General features: G+C 45.1%; 3 protein-coding genes across 12 annotated transcripts in view; 1 reads left to right on the top strand and 2 right to left on the bottom strand.

The window, feature by feature from the left end:
- The window catches only part of ARHGAP24 (Rho GTPase activating protein 24), a 259,095-nt gene extending 254,328 nt beyond the window's left edge, over nucleotides 1-4,767 (bottom strand). The window contains exon 1 of one of the 3 annotated variants that reach the window (XM_040064711.1): nucleotides 4,649-4,767. Coding sequence is in view for 1 of the 3 variants with exons in the window: in XM_040064710.2 (XP_039920644.1) it covers nucleotides 3,229-3,253 (25 nt within the window). In the remaining 2 variants the exon portion in view is untranslated. Of the gene's footprint in view, nucleotides 1-3,228; nucleotides 3,356-4,648 lie in introns of those variants that run through there. The other 2 variants (XM_040064712.1, XM_040064710.2) reach the window with 2 other exon arrangements.
- A 4,899-nt stretch (nucleotides 4,768-9,666) lies between these two features.
- Nucleotides 9,667-18,826, bottom strand: COPS4 (COP9 signalosome subunit 4). Its single transcript, XM_040064933.2, has 10 exons — nucleotides 18,674-18,826; nucleotides 17,513-17,592; nucleotides 16,628-16,779; nucleotides 15,522-15,625; nucleotides 14,625-14,778; nucleotides 13,317-13,467; nucleotides 12,822-12,992; nucleotides 11,429-11,544; nucleotides 10,626-10,710; nucleotides 9,667-10,245 (listed from the first exon to the last, which is right to left on the bottom strand). Exons 1-10 carry the CDS (start codon nucleotides 18,748-18,750, stop codon nucleotides 10,112-10,114), a joined length of 1,224 nt encoding a protein of 407 aa, XP_039920867.1. The 5' UTR covers nucleotides 18,751-18,826; the 3' UTR covers nucleotides 9,667-10,111.
- A 325-nt stretch (nucleotides 18,827-19,151) lies between these two features.
- LIN54 (lin-54 DREAM MuvB core complex component) overlaps nucleotides 19,152-24,469 on the top strand; it is a 36,470-nt gene continuing 31,152 nt past the window's right edge. For 3 of the 8 annotated variants that reach the window (XM_040064007.2, XM_040064001.2, XM_058420549.1), the window contains exon 1: nucleotides 19,676-19,752. The gene's annotated coding sequence lies outside the window, so the exon portion shown is untranslated. Of the gene's footprint in view, nucleotides 19,250-19,675; nucleotides 19,753-19,845; nucleotides 19,908-20,701; nucleotides 20,855-24,469 lie in introns of those variants that run through there. The other 5 variants (XM_058420548.1, XM_058420550.1, XM_058420551.1 and 2 more) reach the window with 5 other exon arrangements.

The following is a 24,469-nucleotide window of genomic DNA, read 5'->3' as shown; positions in this document are numbered from 1 at the left end:
ATATGTCTATGGCACAATACCCTTGGCAGCACAGACAACACGGGAAAACATCAGTCTGAAACAGAAATCTGCATTTTGCCACCTGACTGTCACAAGGCAAAACCCAAAGTAAGTGCCCTGCAGCGAGGATTGGCACAGTTTCCTCTCTTGCCTTCCACTCACAGGTGCCACAGGAGCCCCCATCTGAGGGACTGAGTAAAGAGCCAGAGCAGCTTGCTGGGTCCTTGCAGTGGAAACTTCCACTGTGGGTCTCAGCTGCTCATTAAGGGAAACTGCCCAGTCATTTCACCCTCACAGGAGGTGTGGAGATGCAGTGGCTCTCCAGGTCACTGTGCACAGCAGCCATCTCCAGGAAACAAAAAACCAACTGCGTGGAAGCCATGAATAAAACATACCCCATGCAAGGCGATAAAGAAAAGCCCTTATCAAAGCTGAAACAACACTGCACCATTGATTCTTCAAGTCATGCCCCCAGAACACCTGAGCAGTTTAAAGGGTAACTTTTTAATGGGGTATAGCTCATAGAATATTTTAGGTACTAAAACTGGTGCCATTTTTGCAGTGACCATTTGCACTAGCAGGTATCCTGACAGGATATTTTCACTTGGGTTTCCTAACTTGCTTCTGCTGCACATGCTTCAGCCTTGTGATCCAATTTCGTTCAGAGATTTCTCACTTGCTCAGAATCAGGCCCATGTCAGCATATTTCTGGGGAAATCCTGTCAAACTGTGCCCCCTTTTTACACAACACCAGCTTTCAGAAGTACAGTTCTGCTAACTCAAGCTGGTGTCTCCTTCTCAAAGACTCCACACTAGAAAGAATCATTGTTAATCTCGCACATCTGTAGCACTTTGGGACATCTTTACAGCTGTTACACTGGGAAATGGCCACACTGGGCTTCCAGAGTTGTAACTCTAACCCATCCAGGGCCATATCCCAGCCACATGAAACACACAGGATAGGTTTATAACTACACCTAGCACACAAAACAGCTGGTGAACACCCAAAACAAACAACCTATTTACATTTGCTGTGAGACAGAATCAGTGTTTCATTTCTGAAGCCAGTAAAATGTGAGGCAACAGATTCCCTTCCCATGTACTGCATCTACCTTGCAGAAATCCAAAGCTGGCTCCCTGGTGCTCTTGGGAAAATTGATCCAGCTAAGTACAAAGGGCTTCCTACCAAGATGGAATATATTTCATTTTGTGAGAATGCAGAGATTTGTTCTAGGCCCAGCAGCTTAAGAATTGATTGCCAGGTAGGGGTGAGAAAGAAAAGCCAACCATTTGCACAGATTCTCTCCTGTTTTAGTACAAGTTAATGCCACAATCAATGCTGATAGCAGCCAGAAGCAATTACAGAATGTCAACCATGGAAGAAAATGCCTGACAGCTCTACAAGTGTGGGAAACAACAAACTTGGAGGAGCACATGGAACATCTTTAACCATCTTCTCTCTTAACTACCAGAATCTTTTCAGAGCCTCAGGAGCAGGTAGCAGCTGGCTGGTATCTGTCTCCTAGTCAGACACTTGAGCAAAAATAAGTCATCAGTAATGAGCTTTGCCCCCAGCTCCCACAACATGCATAAACACACCTAAACATCCCCAATGCCTGCTGTCAGCACAGGTGGGTCTGTAAGAAACCATTTGATACAAGAGAGTTTTCTGCCATACCTCCCCTTCCTACCAGATGCAGCTTCCAGTAGGATTCCAGCAGGATTCCTCTGCACAGGCTGGTGCATGCAACAGCTTGGCAATGAGATTAATGGTCACAAGGGAGCAAAACTGAGGTCAGGGTAAAACCAGATCCATCCTTGGGCAGAGAGAAGAGGAACAACTGGCTACGAAATTGGATGCCTGCACAACAGGACATGTAATTGAATTGTCAGTTATCTTTTTTCAATTAAAAATCATGCAAGAGTCCAGTGTGTGATGAAGTATTACAACTGATAATCCAGTCTGTGTCCTTTACAGCTCTTTTACCCATCTGTCTCCATTCATGCCAGGAGGCAGTGTGCTGATGGGATTTCATGACCAGCATCGGTCTGTAAATCATATTCAGAACAAGCCAAATGCCACAGGCTCTAGCTGACAGCAGAAGGCATTTCTGAACAGCCCCACCACTCTGCTAACAACAGCCTACACACCAGCAAGGTAGGGCAGACTGATCTGAAAATCACCCACCTGCCCTTTGATTCGCCTCAGGTGTCCAGCTGGGTCAATAATGTCAATGTCTCTCACTATAAGGCAAGGCACAACTGTTGTTAGCTTTTCACCCGTGTTTGGTAACTCCCTGGAAAACGTTTTCCTGACTAAGGCAAGCAATAACAACAGAGTGCTTCACACGTGGCAATATATCCCCTAGCAGCTCACTTTCTGATCAAGGAATTTAAATATGTATTTCATTAGGTAAAGTCAAACCATCAGATGAAATGTGATTACTTTATTGGAAAATAGACTGTAACCTTCTGCCCAGACCCAGACGTTAGTGTAGTGATTATTTGATGCATTTGATTGCTTTGTTGTCTGGCCATAAATTTCTGATGTGGTTCTGCCTCAAACACAAGCATCACAGAATAAAAACAATTACAGGGTACAGTATGGCTGCTGTGCAGAAATGGGTACAGTACAAGTCCTTTCACCTTCAAATTGCTTCACAGATTGGAAAAGCTTAAGGCTTGGACAGACCATGAGGTCACAGTGCCTGACCTCCTGTAGGTCAGACCCTTAAATTGCACTGTTGCCTTTGGACTAAACTCAGCCAGTACTAACTGACTAAGCCACTTCCCAGCCAGGCAGCCATTCTGGATTTCAAGACAGCAAAACAGTGGAAACCTACCCTCACCCTTCAATAGTTAGCTCCAGAGCTCAATTCTTGCTCTGAGGAACTGCTGCTTTGTTTTCTTGTTACAGCAGCATGTTTTCAATTTTTACCCATTTGTTACTGCATCTCTCGCCCTAGTCCAGTAAATAAGTTTTGCATGGAAGAAAATGGATAGTTAGCCACTCCAGGGACTTCTGAGAGAACTCAGCAGCCTAAATTCTTCAGGTCCTCCCTAAAAAGTATTTACCTTTTTAAAAGTCAGTCTGACCATGCTTTACTGTATTGTCCATATGTTTTAACACAACTTTAAAAACACGCAGAAATAGTCCAGGTTTACTTCTCTTAGTGGCTTAACCCAGTACCAAAATGCTACACAAAAAGCAATGAAACACTGACATACCTGTGTCTAATTTGCATGCAGCCATTTCAAGCTCTGTTTTGCATTAATGACTCCCCTCCACCCTGTCTTGCCTTACCAGTCTGTCTTCACTGTAATACAGCAGCCACAAATATCATTCTATTAGCTCTTTACTTGCAGACTGCAATCAGAAATGCTGAATTGAAGCTGCCTCTAACAAAAATCCCCAGCTGATAAGGATTCCTTAATCAACAAGCTATGACATCAGTTTGTTAACTCTTATCCTATCAGCTCTGAGCAGCTAATTCTTGTGAATCACAAGCACCTGTGAAATTGGGTACCTCTTGTCCCCTGCACAATTACTTTTTCAACCCTACTTAGCCTGTTTGCCAGCACCTGTTTCCCTTTAAGCCATATTGACTTGCACTAATACATTCCCATCATGTAATTCTTTATTGAGTGAATCTCATTTCAGTTTTGACATATTTTCCCTGGGACTACTGACAGAACAGCCAGCCAATGGATGAGCCCTAAACTAATATGAGCTCCTTGTCCAGTGATCAACTCCCATCTGCTTATCTCTTCACATCTCCCACAAAAAGGAGAAACAGCACCTACAATACAAAGGCAAATTCCAGCTAAAACCACACATTAAATAAATCAGTGTAAATATGGAGTAAATATTAAGGGTTTGGGGTTTTTTTCCACTGTGAAAGTTGCAGCAACTTTTGTAAGCAAGAACAAATAAACCTTTCTGATCCTGTCTTGGGTCTCTAGTTACCCCTACAGTACAAATACACCTTCTTAGGTCACACATATTGTATTAGCCCCACTAGCTGGGAGTGCATCCTGAATTCCCCAACAGCCTCCAGGGAATTCATAATCTTGCCCTCTCTGCTAATCCTCCCCTGGCTGGTAATCTTTATTCTGCATGGAAGGAAAAAGCATCTGATCAGAGAAGATGCCCTCAGGTGAGGGGAACAGGTATTGAGCTCCATTAGCAAAACCCCACAGATCAAAGCTATTGACAAGTTGCTGGTAAAGGAGGCTTACAAAGGCAGATCTGGATTTCCAGCCCTTCAAAGAGATGACAACAATGGAAATAGCACAGGCTGGGAGCACATTCAAGTAACAAGACATCTTACAAAGACTATAAGAATTTAAAAGATTCTTCAACTATTCCTCTCTGGTTTTATCCATTACTGAAAAGCAGAAATACATCATGACAATTATGTTTTCAGATAATAAATGTGCTAATCCAAAGGACAAAAGCCTAGTCATATTGCTGCCTATAATGCCACAAGCTACGAGGAGTCACAACAAAATGCCACATCCAACACAAATACACAAGACAAAGGAGTAGAAACCATAGAAAGTAACTATTCCCCATTCTTCAGAGCAGAATGTTACAGCTAGTCATGGACTCGGACCACATGAAATAGTTACAAAATATTACACATACCTTACCATTTTCACCCAGTTTTATAGCCAGTGCAGTACCTTGGGGCTCTTCATACCTAGCAGAGACCAGCTAAACAGACCATGCTGGAGGAAACAGTTTCCATCCTTCCTGGCTCTTAAAAACACTCTGAAATAATCAGTGCCAATTGCTACATGAGGCTTTAAAGGTGATCAGGTGTGCAACCACAGTGCATGTTTTGAAAACAAAGTCACAGCAGCTGGGGAGTGTTTTGTACCCAAAAATAAAGCATCATACATGCAATAATGGAAGCATTATATAACCTGAAATATAGAAGTTACAAAGATTGCAGCATTTGAAAGCCAACAAAAATATAATCATGCTGGGTCTTACCCAAAGCAGTGAGGTAACTGATAACACATGTTTTCCTCAAGCCTTGTTGCAAGCAATCCACACATGCTATGCTGTGAAAATGTACCAACTGCTTGATTTAGAGCATGGTAACTTACCTAGTTCCAACCCCCCTGCCATGTGCAGGAACACCTTCCCCTAGATCTGGTTGCTCAAAGCTCCTTCTGAGCTGGCCTTGAACACTTCTAGGGATGGGACAGACATCCCCCACCGCTCTGGGCAACCTCTGCCAGTGTCTCACCACCCTCACAGTCAGGAATTTCTTCCTGATATCTAACCTAAGCCCACTCTCTTTCGATTTAAAGCCATTACCCCTGGGATACCCCAGGACTGGACACAATATTCTGAGTGGGATCTCAGCAGAGCAGAGGGACAGAACCTTCTCCCTCTCCCTGCTGCCCACGCTGCTTTGGATGCAGCCCAGGACACGTTTGGCTTTCTGGGCTGTGGGCACAGGTTGCCAGGTTGTCCTAGGGTGACTGTGTATCCCCCAATCGTCAATTGGGTGCAAAGCGGAGGGGAAGCACCGTTTGTTTTCCCCAGGAAAACTCTGCTCCTCGGAGTGACCTTGAAGCGGGGAAGTTGGAACACGGCAAGACGAAAGAAGCTCTGTTGTATTTTTTTTCCCAGGCAGTTAGTTAGTTTAGTGCAAGCGTAGTTAGACGCTGTAGAATAGCTGAAGCTTTTTGCCTTTTTTTTTTATTTTTCTTTTTTTTCCTTTTTTTTTCTTTTTCTTTTTTTTTCCTTCCTTTTTTCTTTTTTGCCCTCTCCTCAGAACTGTTCCAACCTCTCCGGACTAAGGACCTGGGGAAGCACCGGGGGCCTCCACAGGGGACCCACCCCACCAAGACCAGCCCTGCACATCTCCTTTTCTCCCAACACCAGCGGAGACGGAGCGGTGGAGCACAGTGACTATCTTCAAGAGGAGACTTTCTTTAAGTTTGTTATCCCTCCATAAGTGGCACGAAGCTCTTGTCATCGGGTATTGTGCTGGGAGTGCTTTGCCTGTTTAATAAACAGGTTTTTTCCACTTCTCTCTGAGGAAGTCTTTTCCCGAACCGGTTGGAGGAGGGGAGGGGGGCCCTGTGGGAGGGTTTCTCCCAAAATCTGCAGGTCACATTGAGCTGTTTATCCATGAACACCCCCATGTCCTTCTCCTCAGGGCTGCTCTCAGTGCATTCTCTGCCCAGCCTGTGTTTATCCTTGGGAGTGCCTCAGCTCATATGCAGATCTTTCACTTGGCCTTGCTGAAGGTCGTGGTCACACAGCCCCACCTCTGAAGGCTCTCAAGGTGCCTCTGGATGGCATCCCTTCCCTCAAAAGTCATAATTTCAGGTTTACACCGTTGCAACAATATTAATGCTGTGCACTCACCATGAACCTAGGCTGACCCCCTGTTTTCCAGTCTAATGTTCTTAGTCTGGTAAATTTTTTTTACTTTGCTTTTGGATTATCTTTTGCAATGAGTAACAAAGTTAGCATAGTGACTTGTTGAATAAAAACAAAAGAATAAAAAGAATAAAACCATCATTTATAGACAAGTCATTTATCATGTGTAAAGCAAAGTCCTTAAGCCTTAGGGGGGGGAAAAAAAAAAAAAAAAAGGAAACGGATTTGCATGGGTGTTGTCTCTCTAATACATTGCTCATATTGTTTTCAGGTTTCTTCATAAAAATCCATTTTCTTGATAAATGTACTCATTGTACTAAGATTTTTTTTTTTAATTGTTAAGCTACCAAGACTTCATTAATCCCAAGCTCAGTCCCACATTATACTTAGAAACATATTATATATTGTTTTGAATCATCCTGCGAGGCCCTGTGGTAATTTTTACTCCCTTACCCTGAGCAAAATTCTCTTTTTGCCATTTTTAGCTTGGGTGAAGGGAAAACTTTCTGGTACCAGGGGCCTGTTAGCTGAACTCGAGAAGTACAACCTAAGCCCTGCGAGTGGGAAACAAGCTCTGTACGCTGCTCTGAGCGCAGCTAGAGGCTCCCACACGGGCAGAGCCCAGAGGCCGGTTCATTTGTTCTGCGCTCGCCGCGGCTGAGCGGGTTTAGCCGCAGGACAGCGCCGGGGCTCCGCTGGTTTTCCAGGAGCGCGGGGAGCTCCGTGGCGGTTCTGCGCGCTCACCTCCCCATCTAGCGGGAGCTGCTGGCTTTGGCTCCCGGCTGAAGCGCGGAGGATCCCCGGGCCAGCGGCGGGCCGTGGGCTCGGGGGGTCGGCGCTGCTCTGTGCACAGGTTTGTTAAGGAAACTCGCCTGTCTGGCGGCCCAGGAGCCCCTCCGGCAGGCACAGGCCCCCGGGCCGGGCTGTCCCTCACGGTCCCAGGGGGCGGTGGGTGCCCCCCGGACCCCCCTCACAGCCGGGCAGGCTCCCCGCCTCTCCCGCAGCAGGGTCCCCCCATCCGCATCCCCAAAGTTAATTTAATGGTGGCGCAGCAGCACCCTTACGGCTCGAGCTGTGCTTCCAAACAAGCAAACTTGAACAAAGGATTCTCCAGACGTCTGTGCTTTCACGGTCTGTGTGCCCTTAGACTGGGGCCTTCTCGCTGTCCATCAGCTCTGCTGAGTCTCAGGGGGAGCAGTCGCTCCTTGGTGCGGTCACAGCCCCTTGCCGGGGGCTCCTGACATCCCCCCACCCGGGGCACAGCCTGCAGCCTCCACCACAACATGTATTCCTCATCATCCCTCTGCTCTAATTGAGCATACCTGCTGATTCATTTTGGGAAGAGAAATAAAAACTTTCAAGTTATTGAACCACTGTCCTTACAAGTAATAAACATCACAGAATTAAGGTCAACAAGATTGCCATGGAGTGGTAATGCTGATAAATATAAAATTGTGAAGGATTCTCTAAAGTCACTTGTTGATCAGCTGGTAGATCATTTAACTACTCATCTAATGTGAGGATGGTGGATCCAGTTTTCCTTACCTAAAACTGTTAACTGCAGCACAAAAATAAACTAACACAGTGTATAGCCCCTCCCATTTATGTTCTTATTTGGATTTTTGTAAGAAAATGTTGCTCAACACTTCCATGTCCATGTTGTATATTGCGTACCTGTATCTCCAGCAGGCTGGGCTGATGTCACAGAGCACACTTCCTGCACTCCTCAAACTCTTTGCATATATATAACATACTGGACCAGGTGTTCCCAGCCATTCCCTTTACTGGTTTCTGTAATGCCTCTAGTGTGGGCTAGGCAATACATTATAGCAATTTCTACAGGTAGCTTCTCTAATATTTCCCTGATGATGTGAAAATTACACTCTCTTTCCATAGCATTCCTGTTGCATGACATGCCCCAAACGCTGCATGTGTCAAGGCCACTAGTTCTGTCCCTTGTGTGTTCATCCTTGCTGGAAGGGGAAGTGGCTCTGCTTCCCCCACCTGTCCCTGGCCCACCACAGCATTCCCAGGCTAGATCTGGGTTGTGTCAGGGGCCATCAGATAAATTGGTCTGTGGCTTGAAAGGTCATCTTGGTTTTGAGGCTTGAGTTGGCGACTTCCAGCCTGTCCTTTCAGAAATGGCTCAGTAGAGCTGGTCACTGCTTTCCTGAAGTCAGTCCCGGCCCACAGGGAGAAAAGGTCCACAAAAAAGCTGTGAACGCACACTGGTATAGCTTTTGAGGACTTGATTCTCCTTTACGTACCAGACTGAAGCAGCAACTAACCTAAATGGGAATGTATTTGAACGGCATACATGGCACACCTCCATCTGCAAAGGGCATGCTCAGGAGAAGAGCTAAGTGCAGAAGTCAAAGCACAAGCAAAAAGAAAAACAACAGGCTCCAAACTAATAGCGACTATGTCAGCGTGGCTCTCGAAAGGAGAGTAAATTCTCAGCCAGTAGCACTTCAAACAGGTTACAAGTAATTGACCTTGGAAAGAGGTGGTCAAATACGCTTCAGCCTCCCCTCACCGTTTATGTCATCACTTTGCTCTTACTTTTATGATGCTGTTGTACTAAGATGTGCACTACTCGCACAGCAAACATTATAATTGGGTCTATACTCACTTGACAGTTTATTAATGGGTAGTAGTGTCAACACACCCTGAAACACTTCTTTACAATGAAAAGTATAAGTATAGCATTCTGCTTGTTCCTGTTTAAAGATTTTGATTTAATAGCAATTAGTTTCTCACGTGCTTGACTTATTCCTTTCTTCACGGATGTTTGCCTCATCAGCCAACCTGGTTTTGTTTCTCTAAGCCATTAAAGAACTGAAAAATATGATGGATCCAAGGTATGCAGCTAGATATGCAATTGAGTGGATAATTGGGTTTCCAACAGACTGGACATAATCAAGCACAGAAGCCTCTGCAGACCCAAATATTTGTCATGTTTTTTTTAAATGTGTGTGTCTGGCAAAGTACAAGGATGGGTAAAGAGTGTGCCCAGCTCCAGACTGATAAACTTCAGAAGAACCACTTTCATACTTCATTGCTGTGCATAAGCATTTCAAGTTAGTCCTGCTTATCACGACTCCTTGACTTGCATTTTATAAGCAGAGAAGGGGGAAAAAAATGGTTTTCATTTAACATTATGAGGGGCTGAATATGCAATTACAAAAATCTGATTTATTTCAAGTTACTGTTTAAGAAAAAAATGAAAACAAAACCAACAAAACCAAAACCACAGGTCCTTACAACACTTAAACCAAGTGGCTTATCTCAGCCTTTATTAGAATAATTACAACTAAAAGAAACATGGTGCTTCTATTTTCACAGCAGGACACACACCATAGGAAGTAATCGGGTACAAAGCTATAGCAATACTGTGGAGAAAAAATAAAATTAAATAAACCAAACCCAAAGCTTGCTGCAGACATTACAGCTTCTTTTAAATGGAAAACACAGTTTTCAGGACAAGCAGAGTGCAACGCAGAGGCAGCAAGAGCATCAATCTCAGCTCAGCGAACTGGGAGCCTGTCACACCAAACGTGGGATCAGCTAACTGTGTCCTAAGCCATAGTGAAAGCAGAAGATGGGGAAGTGAAGACGGTTTTTTGTTTGTTTGCCAGTCCTGCTCAGCCCCCGCTGCCGGCACAGCAGGCAGGTGACTGCCTCTCCTGGGACAGGGGGGCACAGTCACTGAGCCATCTGGGCCTCCATGGCCTGTGCTGTCCACTCGGGGGCTGTCTGACTGATCTTCTCCAGCAGGTTGTTCACCTGGAAACACAGGGACTGAATCTGCTTGTCCCATGTTGGCAAAGCCTCACGAGCTGGAAAGAAAAGAAAAAAACAACCCAGCTAAACAAAGTAAGTCTTAGCAATTCCCTTGCCTTGTCAACTGCAACCTTTCCTTTTGCCCTCACCTAACTCACAGAGGAAGCCTTCCTTGCAGTGACATCAGGATCACTTCTGTACTCAAAAGCAGCAATTATCGTGGGTGCCTGTTACAAGCCTAACGCCTGCACTGAAGCGACCAAGGTTGTCCCTTATGGCCAACTCTGCCACCTCCTGGCTACAGCAGGATGAGCAGGCTCATTTCAGGCAGAAGGGATTATTAATAAACTCAATTTCCTTCCCCTGGCAGGCACCACCGCGAAAAGCTCACTTTGAAAGATGCTAAAAAAATTAATTATACTGTGGTTGCACTTACTCTCAAAGTGAACGATTCCATCAATCTGATCAATAAATCCATTCATGCGACCCTCAGTTATCATCTGAGAAGCGATCTTCTCTGCCTGGAGTAAAAGGAAAGGTATCAGAAACTTTGTCCATTCTCAAAGAAGTTAGAAATTATTCAGACTTAACAGCCTTACAGGTTTTTAACCAGGTCTACACACAAGGGGGAAGGAACAGACAGCACTCAATAGGAAATGATTAGATAAACTATCAGCGGCATCTAACTCCATTGTTTTTTTATTCCATATTGTGTACTTCCCATGCTAGGTATTTAACCTTCCTTGGAATATGGAATATTTAATTATTCCTTAAAATTTAACTGATTTTCCTGTGGATGCTGAGTGCAAGAGATCAGGCAGCAGCAGCACAATGTCTGTGAAACTAAGTCACATAACTTTCTCACACTGGCCTGAGAACCACGGCCTGAGAATTTGTGAGGAGGAATCTGAAGTCCTTGGAGAAGAAAATTAATTTTTGCAGGTATTGTTTGTCTCTTTGTTGTTTACTTGCAAGAAAGGGTCGAGGGGCGTTGTTGCTAACTGTCCAATGATGGTGATGTGTTGGTTTGTTACCCAATGAACTTTTACTCTCTCGTACCCGTCTATAAAAGAGGACTTTGAAGAGTAAAGACCGCTCTCGCTTGCCTCTAAGCTGGAGAGCCCGTGTCATTATTATCGCTGTCCCTAATACAATAGCCACTATTTTCCTGATTTTACCACAGATATTTTCTCATGCCATTCATGCTCCTTGTTCAAAAAAAAGGTAGGAAATGGATACCTTGGCTGCAGGGATCTCTAGTAATGCTCCAAGCTCTTCAAAGGTAATGTTGTTGTAAAGTTTGCTTGCAGACAGTAAGTTGTGTTCAATAACAGCTCTGTCCAGAATACTGGAACCTTTAGGGTTAGATGAGAAAGACATTTCTATAAGATTGAAATACTGGTTTATATACTAGAGCAAACAAAAAAAATGCTTCTCTTTTTTTTTTTCTCAAGTGTTATGTGTGCAGAAGGTCCAGACGCATCTGCCTTGCATCCCTGCTAAGCTGTACAGAGACAGCAGACAAAAGCAAATGGATGGCACATGTCTGATTTTAAAACAGATAAACCTTTTATTTAATTTCTAGAGTAATCAAATGTAGCCCTTGCTACAAGACTTACTGTCTGAATCGAGGGGGTTTGACCTCCTGTGATCCTAGCTTGACAAATGAAAAGACCACTGGGGGTTTTCCTATAATTCATTATGGCTCTTAGAGGTACAATTAACCTCTCCCTTACTCTGCTTGTGATAAACCTTTATCTGATGTATCCCTTCCTGAGTGAACAGTTTTCAACAGTGTAACTCATTTGCCTCTTAACCTCTGAAGATAAGCACATTTATTAAACACCACCTAACCTGCATTCTTTAAGGACAAACAGTACAGGTTATAAATAAAAAAGTGACCAAGGGAAGGAATGCAGCATATTGCTAGCAAGTACCCTTAACCCAGTTTCCACTTCTGCAAGCACACGGCTGCTTATTTTTCCTTAATCAACAATTATTTTTCACTAGGAAGATTTTCCTGATCCAGAGGTATTTCATGCTTATTCCATTTTACCACTTTTATATTCTTCCAATCTAGAAAACTGACACCAGTGTGTTTAGGATACCAGTTCAGTCATTACTTGACATTTTTTCTGACTGTTCCGAGGTTCAGGACTTAGCACCAGATCAGTGGAGACGTGTGTAAGGTCCAAACCATCCCCTCACTATGTCACCTTCCGGTCAAGCCAGGAAAACAGTACCAATAAATGGGTCATCAGTACAGACCATTTATAGCCTACATTCATGGAGTGTCACAGGTTTCTAGGCACCCTACTCTTAACAGTGCCTGAGAAACTCACGAGGACAGAGACTCCGTTAGAAACACTGGGAAGTTGTCAGTGAAGAGGACTGTACATGGACAGGGAAAGAAAATGGGACAAGTTATCTTCCAGAAGAATATTTCAAAACCTTAATGGCAAACCAGAAAGATGAACTATATCTAAGAAGCTTTACTATCTAACCATACATGCTGAAAAATGTTTCTTAAATAATGATATAAGCAATAATAATTTTTTTTCTTGACTGATTTGGGAAGTCTAACTCCCATGGATGAACACCTAGCATTACAAAGTTTTAGAGAAGTGTGTACCATCAGCTGTAGTCGCTTTCTGGTGAGGCATTAGCATAGCTGCAAACTCTTGCAGTTGATTTCCACGGATAATTCTGTCGAGATACATTTTCTCCAAGATTCCATAGGCTGCAAGCTGCTGGCATCTCTCATCCTTGAAGAGAGTAGCAAGCATGCGGGAACGCTGTTGTCCTAGGAAATTCAAGAGGAATTCTCATAACTGACCACCAAAATACCGAGTACTTCGAGGTAAAGAGCAGGAAGTCACCTTTTTTCCCCAATGCACGCAAATAACAGCCAACAAAGCTCTACTGAAGAAGGAATTTGGTTGTGTTCTGTTCAAAGGCAAAGCCACTGAACTAACCCAACTCTGAGCTAAGAGTTTGCCAACACGTAATTCCAACGCCACGTTCACAACTTTGGACTCCTCACCAAATCTTAGTAATACAAGTAATACACAAGCTGACTTGCTTCAGGGGAAATACCTTTCACACAAGAATGTAAGGCATATTTTACCTGCTGATGCCAAAATAGTACAATGCAATGCATGTTTCAGTGCCTCCAGCCTCTCAGTCTCATGGACTATGCTCTTGTAGGACAGCTCGTTGTACCTTTGGGCAGCCTCAATGAACTTTCTTCTGTAGTCGAGTACTCGAGCATAGCAAACCTACAATGGAAGGATATCTCAGAAAAAGAAAAGCAGCAGAGGTGGCTGCATAATACAGGTGTGTAAAAATTGCACACTATCAAGTGATAGCTCCCATAAATATTGCTCTTCTGCTTCCTGGGGAAATGTGTGCCTTCAAAGAATGAGCTTGATTTGACATGTCCTTGCTAAAGCATCAGGGAAATCAATTGAAAGGACATTTCCCACCACCATTCAGGTGTTAAAACACTGCAAATGTCTAAAAGCCAAGTATTGAGCCTAAGTAATTGAAATATTGTACAGCTGATACTGTATCTGTGTGAGTTTCCCTTCACTACTGACACTGACAGCTACCACTTAGACAGCAATTTATGTTTCAAGAATTTGCTTTTCCCTTTCAGCATGGGAACACCACCTAATATTTGTTCCTTCCTTTATGCTTTTCTAAGATTCACAGAAAATATTTACACTTTCAACTGAGTGCAAACTTCAAAATGTAATATGGCATGAGGAAAAAAGGAAAGGGAAAACCAACAAACAAAAACCAGCAGATGCTGAGGTTCTGCTCATGGCACGGCTGCTTTTTGTCACAGAATTTTAAACACCACCACACTTGACCAATTTTGTTACACTGTAGTCATCACTGCTCATCAGTTACTAGTCATCACTGCTCATCAGTTACTAAAATGGTTTGAGAAGTTTGTGTATGAACTATGTACACAGTAAACCCACAAAAAACCAGTAACATCAGCAGCTGATTTACTACTTAAGACCTTAAGCTACTTTTATGTATGGAATTTACTATTTAATTACTGGGGGGTGGGAGGACTTCTACTATCTCTGATATTGGATGCAATTTTTTCCCCGTCTTGGATTTACAGACAAAGGTGGAGGCAATATTTTCAACAGTATTTCAGATTTTTTTAGCCTAGTTTTTATTTTCCATCTGTAAAGCTGGCATTTAAGGAACCATTACAGACTTCTCTGTAAGGTCAGGAATGGTAAGGAACGAGTTGTTTAATTATTGCTAAGATGTGTCTCTCAAGTTCCCAAACCCATATAGCTTTTCCCTTTGTCTCTTTTCTCATGATGAAAGTTTTAGTGGCAGTGCATTAAAACATCTCAATGTGGAACTGTCTCCCTTTAGACAGAGAAAGCGACAAAGCAGGTTAGACAACCTTATAATGGATTTGCAGCTGCTCATTAGTAGATTCATTCTGAAGCAGGGACGCTCGATTGATGTAAGCCTCTGCTTGAACTGGGTCATCATCCTCCAGATACAGCCTGGCAATCTTCAGGTAGGTCTCCAGTTTATAATCCACATTGTACTGCCTGGAGGGGAAAGAAAAAAGCAACTGCTCGTATTTGCTTCAGAACTACCTTCACTCTTAGCTGCTCTGAACACATGTTATTATTCTTAAGCACTCAGCAAGATTTGCTTTACCCTGCTTTCTTCTTCCCTCCTACCAAATTAGTGCTTTCTGGACAGAGTAAGGAAACTTGAAATGAACGCCAATACAGAACTGGCTCCTGCGAGCACCAGTAGAAGTAATGCTGTCCACCAAGACACAAATGTACACTCTCATAATCTGTTTTCTGTGGACTTGAAGTTTGCCACCAGTGGTGAGCTACTAAAGAATCCACCTTGCAGTGCAACAGATAGGTGCTAAATAGGCAAAAACTACAGCAATTCCTTCTATGTGCAAACTGAGAAAGGGGAAAGGACTGCCAGAGAAAAGTAACAGCATGGGTTCTACACCTAAAAACCCAAACAAACAAACCGAACTGAAACAAACCCCACCTCACAAACAATTCCCAACTGCATTTGTCAATATCCAGTCTCAAACTCTGTCTTCATTTTGAACTGAGAAGGTGGACACATTGAAAAACTGCCACCTTTCAAGGACCTTTCAGTAACCCTAGAAGCATTTCTGCAAAATACTGTTAAAAAGACTTGATTATCAACAAGACTGATTAACAGTGGGTAACTTCTGGTGCAGCAATCCCCAAAATTCCCACTGGCTGGTCTAGTTCAGTACATAGAGAGCAGGTACAGATAACTGGGTGTAACGTACTTTTGCCCTGTTTCCAAAGGGATCCCCACCAACACTTGTGCTGCGTTTCTCCAGTCTTCTTCTTTCTCATAGATTGATGCAAGATGCTGTCTTATTGAAGCCACCTAAAGAACAATAAAATCAACAGCAGAAGTAGCCACCATTTATAAAGCTTTTAAAAAGATGAAACAAATTTTTCAAGAACTGGAGCACTAAGAGTCACAAGCCATTTCTTGCAGTTACACCTCATACAATGCCTGTGAGGTAGGAATGAGGTGAACTGTCATCGATCCTAATGAAGAAATTTCTGCTTTGGAGAGTGGCTGTCAGCAGCTAAAGTGTTGGTGCTTACAACCTGGGTTTTTAATTGGAAGTGTGGGTAAAAAAAAAGAAATCATGTGAGGTACTGGATTTAATTTATGCATAATCATGATGACATACATGCAAGCATGTTCAGCTCGGAGTAAAAGCTGCTTAAAAAGACAAAAGATAAAGAGAAACAAATAAAAATCATGGCAGAAAGTGCCTTTCTATTTCAATATTAGATTCTAAGGGGTTTTTATATAAACAACTTCCCTAAGAACTCTCAGATGATACTGCATATTTATGCAACAAAACACAGAATTGAACTGAAAAAGCAGAGCAGTGTAATCAGTAGTTAAGCAGAATCGGATTTCAAGAAAATATTTTTTCCTGGTAAAACAGTTATGGCTAAAATAAACACATAAAAAGAAGATGTATTTATTTTGAAAGAGAAGTTGTTTTTCAAGGTGAATGTTCTTCACACCACCTGTCTGTCCTACTACTCGGGTAAAAGGCAATATGAGTCTCTCTAGATACCTCCAGCAGCTCAAGGATTGTTTCACTGTAACAAGCCAACTACTGGCAGCAGAGGAATTATGTGTCCATCATCATGATGAAGTGACAGTCTGTAATCTTTGCACAGTCCTAAGTGCTCTCTGCATTTAGCTCAGGTTTTCCGTGTATGGGGCTGGAAACCGGACTCTAAGTAGGAATATCTGTTTTGAGCAGCTTTTTGAAAGGCTTGAAATAGTCAGCAGACAAGGAGGGGAAAAACTAAAGCCAAACCCACAAGCCAAAACCCCCCCTCATCATTGATCTCTCACCTGTTCTTCAAATGAAATAACTCTGGGCTGTATCTTTTCCAAGGTGAAGTGGTAAATTTCTTTGGCTGTGCTGTCAGGGAGACTTGGAAGATGCGTACAGAAATCTGTCAGCAGCTGCCGTGAGATCACCAGACTGACATTCTCATTCACCACTGGTCCAGAGATGCACAGAAGGAAAACACAGAATAGATGCAATATTTTTCAGTACCTTCACTACAGGTGATAACTTGCTTTTACATTGAATTTAACTGTATGCAAGTGAAGAGGAATTTTTTTCCTCTTTTTTTAAAGGTGGGTTTTTCTTTTCTTTCGTAACTGTTTACACTAGAGGTCACCAGAGTTCTAACCCCGCACAGATAATAAATGAATTTTTCACCTTGATTTATAGTTCTCAGATGCTGAAATATCTTGGACAAACTACCTGTTTGGACTAAATCTCACTAAGCTTATTCTCAACTTGAAAAACATTATAGCAGATATAATTTACAGAGATGTTCAATAAGCCAAACATCCAGTATAACACCAAGAAAAAAAACCCCCAAACAATTTCTTGGCAGTTTTACAGATGGGTGAAGAAGGAGGCTGTCAGTTTAAATACCACTTGACATCCAGTACCGACTTCAACACTCAACAGAAACTGCTTCGTTTTCACCTTCCAGTGCTGACAGGCTGGAAAGCTGTAATAACCACAAAGCTTACAAATCCATTCCCTCTTCACTTCTGAACGTGGTGATGAGGGTTCCTCTTCCTGCTGTGTCTGAGTTCCAACAGGACAGAAATGTACTGCATTTAGACAGCCTCACACAGAGCTAACAAACACACACACAAGCTCACAGACCTCTGGCCTTCACTCAGTGTACAACCACTTATACCAGATGCACTTACTTGCTTCTACAAAAGCTTTCAGAGCTTCAAGCTGCTCCGCACCCGACAGCTGAATGGCTTTTTCCAATATTTGACGGTACCTGTCCATAAATAAATTTTAAGAAGGTTAAAAATCACACATTTTTTCACTAACAACTTCTGCCTCTCTGCTTACTTTCTGTGTCAGAGCCCTGTTTTTGCTCATGTTTTCTATACCTTGAGTTTGTTCCCAAGTGTCACGAACATTCACCTGGAATTGGCACCTGTCTCTTCTTAAAACCCAGGACTAGATTCTCCGATAACAGAGCTCAGTATTTTGTTACCTAAAAACATATGTGCAATTTTGGAAGTTTAAAATAATAATAACGATCAAATGCCCAGGATAGTGCATAACAAAAGTAATGAAAACTGTATTGCTTATAGACTGATCGAGGTAGTCAAACATCCAAAATGCCACATTCAATATAACTGAGAAATAGTGTTGTGATAAATTTTATGTCACGGCCACTTGACATCAACACAGGTGTATTCTGTGTTTTCAAGTGTTTATTCCTACAATAAAAAGCAGGTTCTCTTTTCCTGTTTCAGCAAGCTAATGAACCTTTGCCTCAGCGTGTGTGGCACTGATGAAATACAACATCCACACGGAAGCTACATTTTGAGGGGAAAATTTCCAAGGTTATACACGAAAATCCTAAAAGTGACACAGCCCCCCCAGAACACAAGCAGCTGGACACGGAGTCAAAGAATTCCAGGTGACAGATCCGCATCTGACTGGTTTTCTCGGAGTGAAAACCTGTGTGACACATCGCGCCACGAGACGCTCGACCCCTAAGGGCTGCTCCCCAAAACACCCACCTCATTAATAATTATTAATAATAATAAGAGAGTCTCTGATATATCCATGGCAGCAGAGGAAAAAAAAAACTCCCCGGCCTCTCGCTGTGGCACAGCCCAGGGGCAGCAACCGAGCCCTGAGTGGGGCCGAGCGGACTCGCAGGAGCCCGTGAACGAAAAAACTCCACAACCGTGAAGTGAAACCTTTCCGTCTCCTTTTTATTGGAATAAACGCGGCCGCCGGGCACGACCCAGCCTCGCCGCGCAGGGCGCCCCCTCACCCCGCGCGCGGCTCGCACCCCTCGCCCCAGCGCGGGGAGGCGGCGGCGACGCCCGGCAACTCACTTTCCCGCCAGGTCCTTGTGGGAGCCGCTGGAGTTCATCAGCTGCGCCAGGTCCTGCCTCACCGCGCCCGCCGCCATCTTGGGAGCCTCCTCCTCCCACCATGGAGCGGCGCGCGCCGGCGGGAGGAGGGCGGGGGGGGTGTCACGTGACGGGGGAGCGCGCGCGGGCCGCGGGAGGGGGCGCGGGCGGAGGGGCCGGCCCCGCGGGCGCGGTTGGCGGCGGGGGATATCCCACGGAGAGATCCCACGGGATTTACACGGCCAGCGGGATACGGCCGGAGCGCCGCCGCCGCCGCCTCCTCCACGGGTGGTGGCCGCGCGTTAGCCCCGGAAGCGGACGGCGGAGAGGGGCGGTCCCGGAAGCGCGGGGCGCTGCGCCGGCGGTTGCCAGGGCGGCGCGGTATTATGGGATGCGGCGGGGGAATGGCGCGGGGCGCGTGATTTTGAACAAACGCGGCGGCGGGATCGGCGCGGGCGCGGCCGCCGCCGCCGCGGCCGCCGGGAGCGGCACCCGGGGGCGCCGGCACCGGCGAGAGGCATCGCTAGCGGAGGAAGAAGAAGAGCGCCCGCCCGCCCGGTGAGTGCGCGGGGCGGGAAAGCGGCGGCGGGAGGACGGGGAAGGGGGTGCGGGCACGGCTGACAGCCACCTCCCGCCGGGAAGGAACAGGCCCGGCCTCGCCGGGCGCTCTCCCCGCGGCGGGCCGGGCTCCCGGCCGGCCCCGCCGGCCTCCCCGGGATGGCGCGGACAAGTCGGTCCCGGCCGCCCCTCCGCCGCGGGGGTGCCCGCCCGGCGCGTCCCCTCCCCGCCGCTCGCCGGGGTCAGCAGCGCCCGCAGCCGCGGCGGAGCGGCGGGGTCACGGCGGCCCCTTGGCGCGGCGAGGCTCCCCCTCGGAGCGGGGTCCGCGGGGGACCCGCCGGTGCGGAAGGGGTTGGGGTTCGCGGCTCGGGGGCGGCGCCGGGGCGGGGCGGCGGGGGCAGGTGCGGCGGGGGCGGGAGCGGCGGTGACGGGCTGAAAATGGCGGATCTTTCGAAATACGGCGGCGGCCGCCGGCGCTGACGGGCCCGGGCCGCCCCCGAGAGGTGAGACCGGCCCGGGAGGCGCGGGGGGAGCGGCCGCGCCGCCGGCACCGCCAGGGACCGGCGGCCGCCGGGGCTCGTCGCGCCGGGCCCGGGGCCCGGCTGCCCCGGCCCGGGGACAGCGCGTCGGGCGGCTCCGGGGCCCGGGCTACTCGCCGGTATGCGCTGTTCGAGAAGACCGGGCAGCTGCCGGGACGCGCCGGGCGCGGTCCCGGGTGGGTGAGGAGGTCCCGGCTGTGTCAGCGGGATGCTCGCTCCGGCTCTGCCCCGCGGAGCGGGTGCGGTGCTTCCTCAGCTCTCCCCGGTGCCAGGGCGCACCTGAGCGAGCGCTGCCCCGCTGTGGACGGCCCCCAGCTCCAGCGGAATTGGCCCGCTTCTGGCCGCCTCAGTACACGAAAAGCGAGGAGCTGCTGGAGAGGGTCCAGTGCAGGCCACGAGGATGATGAGGAGTCTGGAGCATCTCTCGTATGAAGAGAGATTGCGGGAGCTGCGCTTGTTTAGTCTGGAGAAGAGTGATGTCATCAATGTGTATAAATATCTCAAAAGCGGGTGCCAAGAGGATGGTGGCAGAGTTTTTGGTGGTGCTCAGGAACAGGATATGGATAAATGTCCATAGGCAAAAATACGAGAATTTTCACCTCAACATGAGGAGGAACTTAATGTTGAGGGTGACAGAGCACTGGAGCAGGCTGCCCAGGGAGGTTGTGGAGTCTCCCTCTCTGGAGGCATTTGAAACCCCCCTGCCCATGGTCCTGTGTCATCTGCTCCAAGTGGCCCTGTCTTGTCAGGGAGGTAGGACTGGATCATCTCCAGAGGTGCCTTTCAAACTCAACAATTCTGTGATTCTGCGAATGTAGCCAGACCATCTTTTGGGACAGTCGCAGCTTTTCTTGTCACTGTCTTGCTTGTTATGAGGCATATCAGTATCCAGAATGTGGTTTTAATTATTTGTGGCCTTGACATTGAAGCACAGCATGTACTAATTATGTAATCCTTGATATTGAGGATTTGGGTTCTGGAAAGCCCTGTGGCATTGAAAGCACACGAAACCGGCCACTGGAATATACTCTAATCAGGAGGAAAGCTCTCAGACTTAAGATATCAGGTGAGGAAAGGACAGATATTTAAATCACCTTTTATTAGTTTCATTCTTCTGAACAGTTACTTGAAATATATTACAGTTACTGTAGGAAATGCTGAATATTGAGAAATAATTTGGAGTATCCTTTGCAATGTTTACGTGAAGCTTGCAATAGCAAACTGGTTGCTCAATCCTTGAGTAGGTGGTTATCTTCCTCACAGTAGCTTTTGGCTTATTGGAGGCAAGAAGAATAGCGGGTTATCGCCTGAATATATTCTGTGAGTGGAATATTTTTGTAAAATAAAATGCATTAGACTTTTCTTTTTTTCTTTTTAAATTATTATTTGTCATGACAGCCAGTTTACGTATCTGTCACTGAGTTGCATGTTAGTTACATGCCTTGTACAGAGTTGCACCAGCCTGGAGAGAGATGTGTTGCAGCATTGCTTTGTAGGCCAAACAGTTTTATAGGCTGGCTTGTGGACTGTGTTTGAAAACACAGCCCAACTCAACTTCCCTAATGGGTTAAAAAAGTACTTCATGCTTGTTGTGATGGGGTAAGCTTCAGCAGTTCATTATGCAAGGTTGCTTGTTCAGCTTATGTATCAAGAACTATCTGCTGATGTTTGGTTTGCTTATACTCTGGTGATGTCTGCCCTCAGATCGTTTGTAACTGAATGCTCTGAACAGTTCAGTCAGAATTCTTGAGAAGTTTTAAATGTTTTCAGGTGGAGTACTGTCAGAATTCAGCCTTAGAGATATTGTTATCTCATACACTGTGATATCTTTTATTTTCGATCTGGAAAAACTGTCAGAGCCCCTTAGGTTCTTTTCCTTCACATTCCTGAAAAATGCTTGTAGGGGGAGCTAAGACATATTGGAGGGGTTGTGTTTTGATTTCTGCTTCAGCAGCAAGCCGAGGTTTATCTGTCACTTGTTGGGTTTGCATTTTTGTTCTCTGTATGTGCTGTAGAGGTAGTGCTTTCTTCATCACATGCACATCCTGATGTCCTACAGGGGTTGTACACTACAGCAGGACGAGGGTGTCGGGGGGCCCTTCATAGCAACTACCTAGGAAACTAGGAAATAAACTCAGGATTCTTCGGGGTTTTTATTATTATTCTTAGTTTCAGGGGCTCCCAAAGAGAAGTGGAAAATGTTTCTTGAATTCTTGTTTTGAAGGTGTGTATTTTGCCAGGCCTTATATTTGAATAGCTTGGTTTCCTCAGTTGCTCAGAAAGCTGATAAGCAGCATATGGCTTTCAGTACAGCCTTGCTACCTGACAACATTAGAAGTCTGGAAAAGAATGTTCTTGCACAAGAAAGGAGACCAGGAGATTTATCCCTTGATTAGTCATGGGGCGCCAAGCTACGTGATGTGAGAGATTCCCATGTTCCTGATCTGGATGTAGATTGGTAGCTCCTTCATTTGTGCATCACTCCCCTTCAGAAGCCATCCTTCTGCTGTTGGACATGTCGCTGCCCACGTGAGGGTCATGCCCTTAGTCTTGGGCTCTGCTTTGATCTGTTGTATGAGTTCTAGGTACATACTGAATCCCCATCTTTAGGGACTGACTGACTTGGGTTTTTTATTCCTCTGGAGTAACAGCAGTTTCTGTTACAGACTCAAGAAGTCTGTCTTCCTTGGGTGAAAGAATTGTTTCTGTGAAAAGTCTTTCAGGTGTGATTCCCTTGGTGCTGCTCTGGTGCTCATAGACTTTGAACAGAGCTATCTCAGTACACTGACTCACCAGAATTTGCTTACTACTTTGTGGAGTAGTTTTCTTCCTGGGTGGAACACCAGTGTCAGCGGTCAGCCTGGCTCTTCATCTGGGCTGTTCTTGCAGTTATACAGGTGTTTGGTAGCACAAGGAGGGAAAATGTATGGAAACAAAAAGGCAGATGCCAAAGGCGGACAGGAGACCTTTAGCAGTAGTGCTGGCTTAATACACACAGGCAATTGAAATGTAGGGAAAGTAATGCTGCTGCTCATGTACACACAAAGTCACAAATGATGCTGTTCGAAATAACAGTGCAATAAAGGTGTTGCTAGGATATTGCTCTCACTAAATCCTATAAAATTGTAGCAGGTGCTTGTTTTATTAGTGTATAATTATCAGTTTGTTGACATAAAATTTTTTTTTAGGTTTTGCTTTTCCTTTTAAAATTATAGTGGAAGCATAAATTACTCAGATCTTGCCAAGGGAAGAAGGATCTCCTCGTAACTGGTATATGGACAGGAGGTTAGTTGGTTTGCTGTTTTGCTTTTTTTTTCCTCTGTCCAGTCTTAAAAAGAAACCAACTAGCACCTCTGTTGTAAACATGGCAGTGGGAACATGAGCTTAAGCACTCTTCCCTTGGGAAAAAAAATGAAACAAACCCCAAAACCTCAACTGTGTAATATAAAATTCTCAGGTACATATCACTTGACAAGTGTCAGTTTAAACACGTAGGAGCTGCTCATTTGTGTACCTTGCCCATTCTTCTGATCTGCTGCACGCAGTTGTTTGTGTGGCGTCTCAAGCATTGATCAGTCACTTAGCAGAATGTAGAGTAATGGGAAGGGAATGGTGTGCGTTGGTTGAGGGAATTATGGTTGCCTTGGGAACTATTTTGTGACTATAGATGGTTAATTTGTGGTAGGAGAACACCTGGTATTTTCTTAAGTATTCCTTGTAACCGTTGGAAAAAAGACTGGATACTTACACTGGTTATGTATTCAGCATTTGATAAGGAGTGAGGTTGGTTTTTTTTCTTTGTTATGCTTTGCCATTGGATTGTATTTGATAAACCTAGAGCCATGATCCTCTGGGAAGCATGCAAACTGCCTCCATGACTTGTCTTACGTGTGGATTGGGAAAGTGAATGGAAATTATTTTGTTTGTGTTCCACACGCATATTTTGTTACTGTGTTAAAGCTATTTGCTTTCACTCTGCTATTACATATGCAAACATGGTGAGTTTGCAGTCTTAGATGATTAATTTTTCCACTTACCCTTGTTAATCATAGCTTCCTCATGGATTCATCATTTTCTGGTTTCATTACACGCATTTTGTTAAAGCATCTCTAGCTCAGTAAGATTAAACAAAAGCCTCTCTATTGAAAAAACACAGTGCTGAGTGATTTTGTAATTCTTTGCTTTATGACAAAACAAACTTTTCAATTTTACAGACAAAGCATAGAGTGTCAGAGAGAGTAAGAAAATGGGGAATGCCTAAAATGAATGACACTATTTTCCCTGTTGAAAAAAATAGCAAAACTGAAGAATGGCAGTTAATTAGGAGAATTGTAGTACAGCAAGATCACCTGCGTGCAGTTGTGCTCTTTCATTTGACAATATGCCAGCAGAGCAGGGTGAGTCTTGATTATACATATACTTCTGTGGAGGCTTTTCTAACAAATGAAGGCGTGTGTGGTGTCAGTAGTTTCTTCAGAACTGCATTTCCTACTTTTTTTATGCTGTTTTTCATAAATTTCAGTTGCCTGGAATAGTTGGTGTGCTTGTTTGTATTTATCAAAAAGGGATGAGAACAAACAAAGAGATTACCTACCCTGCTCTTTAGTTTGTTTTGCTTATAAAACGACCCGATAAAAGGATTTGTTTCTCTAAGATTTATTTGTTTTCCCCTTGAAATCAA

Source organism: Hirundo rustica, chromosome 5 (genome assembly GCF_015227805.2).
Source record: "Hirundo rustica isolate bHirRus1 chromosome 5, bHirRus1.pri.v3, whole genome shotgun sequence".
Lineage (NCBI taxonomy): Eukaryota > Metazoa > Chordata > Aves > Passeriformes > Hirundinidae > Hirundo > Hirundo rustica.
Note: the sequence above shows the minus strand (reverse complement) of the source record. Positions and strands in the feature narration are given on the sequence as shown.